The 7,544-nt window shown below is 43.4% G+C and overlaps 1 protein-coding gene across 1 annotated transcript in view; it reads right to left on the bottom strand.

Annotated features, from left to right (window-relative positions):
* NOB1 (NIN1/RPN12 binding protein 1 homolog (S. cerevisiae)) overlaps positions 1 to 3,801 on the bottom strand; it is a 9,906-nt gene extending 6,105 nt beyond the window's left edge. The window contains exons 1-3 of the mRNA XM_006878879.1: positions 3,739 to 3,801; positions 3,495 to 3,627; positions 9 to 94 (exon numbers count right to left, since the gene is read on the bottom strand). Of these exons, the coding sequence (XP_006878941.1) occupies positions 9 to 94; positions 3,495 to 3,627; positions 3,739 to 3,801 (282 nt within the window). The remainder of the gene's footprint in view (positions 1 to 8; positions 95 to 3,494; positions 3,628 to 3,738) is intronic.
* Between the last annotated feature and the right edge of the window lie 3,743 nt (positions 3,802 to 7,544).

The raw sequence follows: 7,544 nt of genomic DNA, 5'->3' as shown, positions 1-7,544 counted from the left end.
AATTCTGCCTCTAGCTGGTATGTGAGCGCCAGCACCTGGATGTCTGTGGCAGAGAGACTGGGATAGTCTCCAGTTTTCTTTGAAAACTCCGTCACTGTAAAAAGAGATTCTCAACTTCAGTAACTGGCAAAAGCCTTGAACACTGCTGCTGCCAGTGGTTCCAACCCATAGGGATCCCATGTGCCAAAGCAGAACTGCGCAACAGAATTTTCTTTTTTTAAAAGGGGTTAACATATTTTTAAAACGGATTATCATTCAAGCGCTCACACTTTTAATTTTATAACATTAATTACAATTGTTCTTATCTGTCAAGTCAGAACGGCCCCATACTGGTTTTCAGAGGCAGGAAATCACACAGGAGAAAACTGCTCATCTTTCTCCCTCTGGGAAGCTAGGGGATTCGAACCACATTCGAATGTTGACAAGGAGTTGACAATGCAACTCCTTACCACTAAGCCACTAGAATACTCTAATTACGACTTTAAGTGCCATTATTGACAACATCTTATTGAACCCTTGCTATACCCTCTTTCCGTTCACTCAAATAGGGTTTTCTTGGAGGTAACTTTTACAGAGCAGAAGGCTAGGTCTCTTCCCTGGAATGGCTGGGTGGATTCAAAGCACCATTTCAGTCTGCAACTGAGCCCTTAGCCTGGAACAACCACAGGGAAAACGGCACAACTGAGAAAGGGTCCGTATTCCAGGAAAACAAACTTTCATCCATTTCTTGAACTTTTCTTACTCAATAGTTAAGAACTTTGTACTTTACACCACAGAGCCATGCCAGTTAGGTTCCTGTGAGGTCCTTAGAGAGTAAAGGAGAAGAACGAAGACCAAACCAAAACCATTCTGCCATCAACTTGATTCCAGGGCAGACAACAGAAGACGCAGATCACCTTAGCTCTCTCCCAGAGTGGCTAGGAGGCTCAAACTGCCAATCTATCAAAAGCGAAAGGCCTTAACCATTATGCCATGAGGACTCTTAACCAACAGACTAGCTTCTACAATTCTTTGTTCTAAGTCTATCAACCCAGATTAATGGAATTGATCAGCAGATTCCAAAATGAAGAAGTCAACCAATCATCACTGCTGTCCTTAATGAAACAAAAGTTCTGTCCGGCTATGTAACATATATTCCATGCTTGCTGATGTTGTTAAGTGCTCCTGAGTCATAGCTAGCATCCAGAGAATTTTCAAAGGCAGTCAATTGCCCACCCTTCTCCCAGGGAGGAGCTGGTAGATATGAACCACATACCTCTGAAAATGCAGGAGCTTAGTAACAGATGTTATTATATCACTCACTCTTGAGACATAGATAATAACATCTTCTGACACATACACAGGGAGGTGTCTTCTACTATGATGGCACAATTCACAGTAAGTAAATCTAAAAAAGTGGGTTGTAATAGCTATTAAAATGGTACTTTCTAGGTACTTATTTTATCTTCATTCTCACTGTCATCCAGCCAGTTCCAATTCACTGTGACCCTTTATCGAGGTCCTAGGCTGTTAATTGGAAAAATATAGGGATTGCTGCCCATATTTGTTCCATGGAGCCACTGGTACATCCTACCCGAAGCAACTCACTACATCAGCCTTCTCTTACTATTATAAATGCAGCAGTGTTACCAGTCCTACAAATCAATTCACTTCGTCTTTCAGCCAAACCTCAGGGAGCAAGCAATATTATGGTCTCCTCTGAAAAGTTAAACAGGTTGTCAGAGAGTTCACAAAGCAAGGAGAAAGCTGTTTATTCTGGGCACTCAGGTCTAGGAACCCTATTGTGACAGGAGAAACCCAGCACTGAGTTTTCCTGCCAGTGATCTTTACAGGAAAGCGCTCTGATGGGTAAGGAGCTGCACAGTCAAGCCTAAACCTGGCCCACTGAATCCACAGCTGCTTTATGGGCATTCTCTTCCCCGTGATTGAATGCCACCGAAAACCCACTGGAAGGTCAGTTATGAGTTGGTTCTGACTCAATGACAGAAAAACAACAATCTTTTTAGGAGCAGAACCGCATTTCTTCTTCTCACAGAATGGCTAAGCACAAAAGAAGTTGTTAAGTGCTGTCAAATGGAGTACAACTCAGAGCAACCCTCTGAACATCAATCAGATCTGAATTGGGTCTTATCCTGTGCCACCCTCCTATCATCCTTGTCATACTACAGTCCACCATCTCCGTGTCAATCCATTTTCTTAAAGGTCTTCCTTTCCCTCCTTTGATTACTCACCACGGTTCTGAGCATGTCTTTCTCCAAGGACTGGCTCCCCTAAACATACCCAAATTATGTAAGGGATATTTACCGCTCCCAGCACAACTCCAAGGCATAGACTCCTCTTTTTTTTTGGTCATAATTTTAACTACCGTTTACAGAAAAGTTGGGTTTCGTTTTTATGTTGTTGCACGTTTTCCTTCCTTCCCCAGTCAACTTTGCAACACACATTTGGTTTCAGATTGTTGAATCCTCCTGTCATCTTTATTCACTGCCCAAATCTCAGAAGCACAGTAAATTGAAAAGTCCACCTTAGTCTTTAAACTGACATTGCTGCTTTCAGCATTCTGGAGAGGTCCCTGACTGCAGACTTCTCCACTAACAGTCTGTTAATTCCTAAAACGTTTCCAATTATTACGTGAATTGTTATCCCTATGAAGAACAACACTGACCCTTAAAACTAAAGGATACTCATTTATCATTTTCTTCCAGGCCTTGAGGGAGATTTGAAGAACTTTTTTCTAGTTTGAGGCTGGCTTGCATTTCCAAAATCATCATCATCCTATGAGGATGACAGCATGGAAAGAAGTGGGTGCATGAGATTGGGTTTATTGTGAACCTAAAGGAATGTATTGAGTACATACAAAGCACATGCCTGAAACTTACAGAGACCCGATACACAATAGCTCTGAACCCTGCCCTATCCTGAGCCAATCTCAGGTGACCTCCGGCACACCTACCCCAGTTATTGTTGTCAATCCATCTCATCCAAGGTTTTCCTCCTCCCTCCACCCTTCCAAACATGATGTCCTTCTCTAAGTATTGGTTCCTCCTGGCAACATGCTCAAAGTTGCGTGAGAGGAAGCTTCAAAATCCTTTCCTCCAAGGGCAACTTGGTTTCACTCTCTCCCTCCAGGACAGACCTGTTTGTTCTGCTGACAGTCCATGCTATGTTCAATAGTCTTCTCCAGCACAACTCAAAGGCATCGACTCTTCTGTCATCCTTAGTCTTTGTCCAGCTCTCTAATATCTAAGTGATGTTTTCCTCACTGCTTGAGATAGGTATTATTATCCCTAACAGGTGGGGGAAATGAGCTTTAGAGAGTCCGAGTGACACGCCTGAGAGCACACTGCTAACTCGCAAGGCAGAGCCTGGCCGATTCCTGACGCCAGCAACCTCTTCCTCCACCGCGATCTGCTAGATCATCAACTGCACAAATCTCAACTTGTTCCCGAGCTGTTCCCGGGGGCCTCAGCTTCAGGCTGGGCAGAGGCACTTACCCAGCCGGACGTACTCCGGGAAGGGCTCCTTAAAATGCAGCTCATAGGGCAAAACGGCGAGTCGCCTGCGCGTGGCCTTGTCCCTAATCTCGTTGACCACCTCCCGGATGGTGTAGATGTTCTTTCCAATATCCTGCGGAGGGATCAGGCCAGATTTACCTTCTCGAACCACGTAACCCCCTGGCCTGCCTTAACGTCTGACCCCCAGCCATGGAGCACGCCCTCTCCCTGGAGTTCCCGGTACCTGGAGAGCCGCGTCCCGCAGGAAAGCGCCGGAATCCGCCACAACGTGCTCCACGGGCGCCATCTTGCTTGACCGAGCACGGACTACGCACGCGCACGGTGTTTAACCTCGCCCCCTGCTTCCCAGACCAGCCCTTTGGGAACCGGAAAAGCAGTCGCGATCAGCTGCGCCACCTGGCGGTCCGGCTGCACCTGGCGGACCGGGGGCCACCTGAGAGCATGCGCGCCTCCGCCTCTGTTAGGGAGATTTGGGCGGGGCTGAACTTTGATGTCTAGGAGAGAAATTTCAGCTCCTTCAGAAGACTGGACAAGATCAAACATCTGAACACATGGCAATTCCAATGTGTCTCATTAAGTTTGCTTCATAGGCGTTTTCAAAGGCTATGACCTTTTGGAAAGGGCTCATCAAATCCTCTGAAGTGCTTTTTGGTGGATAAGAATCACAAAACGTTGGGACTAATGGTTGAGCAGTCCATTGGTTATTCAATACTTCTGCCAATACCACACACTTGAAAATCTTATGAATGACATCTGATTCATAGTGCCCAGTAAAACAGAGAAGAACTCATCTACAGGGTTTTGAAAATTGTAAATCTTTATGGAAACAGACCACCACATGGTGGATTCCAGCTGCTGACTTTTGGGCTGGTAGCTAAATGCTTAACCCACTATACTATTAAGACTTCTTGTTAGAAAAGAACCTAATTATCACAATATCCCTATGAGAAAGATACTGTTTTACAGACAATGGCTTAAGGCTTCTAGACCAAGCTGATACAGTTAATAAATCAACCAAACTCATTGGCATGGAGTCAGAACTGACTCAGAGCTGATCCTCCTTTGGAATGCTATGCCTTTGGACTGGCAGCAAAACTTCTTACCTACTCGGCACAAAAGCTCCATGGTTAAGGAGCAGTGGAACCAAATTTCTTACTAAAAGTACACTCAAAATAACTTTTTTAAAATCATTACATCATTGTTGCTTTTGCATCCCCATTTCTTTTTCTTTTTTAATTTTATTATTTTTGTGTGAGTGTACCGTCAAATCAGATCTGACTGGTACAGGAGGAGACTGTCCCTCCTTCCCCAGCAGGGCATCTGGTGGATTCGAACCGTGCACCTCTGGGATTGTAGTTGCAGCTCCTTGCCACTAGGCCACCAGAGCTCCCCCCCCTTTTTTAAAAAAACCTTTTCTTCAGGGGTAAGTACAAATACAGTCCCCCACTACCATAAATTATGAAGATGAGCATCTCATATTTGGGGAAATAACAGGGGTCAGTAATCTAAAGTACAGCGGATAAGCCTCACACTGGGAAAACCACCTTAGTGATTATGTTATCTTGCCTGCCAGCTAAGTATTCCATTTCAATTTAAGTTCTTTCTTGGAGGTCTGGTGACCTGGTGGTGAGGAGTTGCAATGCTAACCCAAAGGCATACACATCGAATTCACTAGCTGCTCTGTGGAAGAAAGATGGACAATCACTTCCCATGCACTTTTTAGATGGCAATAATCAACTGGAGGGTCAGCTATGATTTAGTTCTGATTCAGTAACCCACAATAACAGTAACAATATGCTAAAAGAAAAAGGTTCAATGTTTATCTGAAATTGGGCTTTGAATTGGTGACCTGTATAGTGTCTGTTCATACATCATTAATATTGACTATATGCATATATGGCTGTGGTCTCAACTCCTCAAAAGCCTATCAAATTGAAAATGAGAGGCACATAAAATGTCCTGCAGTAATAAACAAGCACTACTTTGCTTTTGCATAATATTTATTATTTTTTTTAATTGTTAAAAATTTTCTTCCCCCTATGCCCTCATCATGTCCTTCTCCAAGGAATAGCCCCTCCTAGTATGAAGAATGTGAGGTGAACCTTCATCATCCTGCTTCCAAAGAGCACTCTGCCTGCACCCTCTCCAAGACATGTTTTTTCTTTTGACAGTCCACTTGATGTTCAGTGCCTGGAAAGATGGAGGATGAGCAAAAAGGAAGACCCTCAGACAGGTGGATTGACACTGTGACTGCTTCAATAGGCTCTAGAGTGTCAGGAAGTGTGGGGATGGGACCGCATAGGACGGAGTTCATATTGACTCAATGGTTCCTAAGAACAACACAACATCCGCTCCCCCAATCCACTCCATAATGTACCCCTTGTTCCAGATTGTTGTCAAGCACTACTTTTTAATGAGCCACAAAACATTATTATTGTGTTACTATATTATTGTTAGTGTTCCTGTATCTAGAAATGTTACATTAACATTTTATATCTAGAAAGTATACATACTGCATACTATATACTAACAGAAACATTTGACTTCTCACTCATACATTGCTGTCCAACTGGAATGGACTCATAGCTGATCCTCCAGCAGTTTTTCAGAGGTTGTAAATCACACAAGAGGTTACTCATCTTTCTCCTGTAGAGTAGATGGTGGGTTTAACCTGCAGAGTAGCTGGTGGATCCAAATTGCCTACCTTCGAGTTGGCTGCACAACTCCTTACCAATAGAGCTCCCATTTGATTGATAATTACAACATTGACTTACCTACAAAATCCACTTAAAAGACAAATTTAGGAACAGACCTCATTTGTAATACATCTGTTTACAATATGGTTTTTGGACAATGCCCAAATCATATAAGTTTTAACTTCACATAAACATATCGTCAATCAAAGTCGTATTGTAAATTGCCTCATATGCACGTGAAAGCTGGACAATGAAGTAGTAGGAATATGGAAGAAAAACTGATGTCTTTGAACTATTGTACTGGAAAAGAATATTAAATATACCAAGGACTTCCAGAAGAATGAACAAATCTATTTTGGAAGCACAGTCAAGAATGCTTTTTAGGTGTTGAGGGAAGTGTGTCTTTTGTCTCAAGTATTCTGAACATGTAAGCCAGTCTGCGGAGAAGGACATCATACTGTCAGAGGAGAAAGACTGAACACAAGAGGTTCTTTCCGTAGTCAGTCGGCAATAAGACAACGGATTGCAATATCCATAAGCACTTTATTACACAGATCTGGGAGACAGCGAGTCACCTCCAAGACTGCCTCCTCATCTGGTAGTAGTCATGGGCTTTTATAGGAGGGTGAGACACCAACTTACTTTTGTTAGTAATAATAAAACTTTTGTTAGTAAAATAAAAGAATTTATCTGAAAGAAAATCATTCACACCCAGATACTCCCTTTCCAGGCAAACAGGCAGACTGTTACAATTTACATATGATTGGGGGAAACAGCTTCAAAGAGGTAACAGCTAATCTAGGAAATGCATCTCCTCTTCTGATAAACAGATCAAAGAAAGAACACTAAGAACTCCAAGGTCAAGCAACCACTCCCGCAGGCTAGAGAAAACTATAGTTTTATAATTGATACCTATATAGGGAATGCTGAACTTATTAATAGCACCCTATCAAGACGACCATCAACGAAATGGAGTAACACAATGACTAGAAGAAGCCTGGGCAGTGTTTCCTTCTGAGTCAGAACCGACTGTGTAACACTTAACCGCGGCAACAACAGACACTGACATTAAGCAACACATGAATGTTTTTAATCTGACCACTGTACTTTGGAAGTCACTGTTTACCTTCATTGATTTGTCTCCGTCACCTGTACAATGGGGCTAACGACGGGCACTGCCTTCACAGGTTTGAAGCTTCACTGGATGAGCTCCCGTACCCGCCTGCCCGCGGCAAACCCTCCCATGTGAACGATGTAAACACTAAAAAAGCCTAACTCAGGCCAAAAACTGAGCGCGGGTCCCAGCGGCCCACACCTGCGCGCCCTGGCCAGC

Source organism: Elephantulus edwardii, unplaced genomic scaffold (genome assembly GCF_000299155.1).
Source record: "Elephantulus edwardii isolate Elephantulus edwardi_28Jun2011 unplaced genomic scaffold, EleEdw1.0 scaffold00001, whole genome shotgun sequence".
Lineage (NCBI taxonomy): Eukaryota > Metazoa > Chordata > Mammalia > Macroscelidea > Macroscelididae > Elephantulus > Elephantulus edwardii.
Note: the sequence above shows the minus strand (reverse complement) of the source record. Positions and strands in the feature narration are given on the sequence as shown.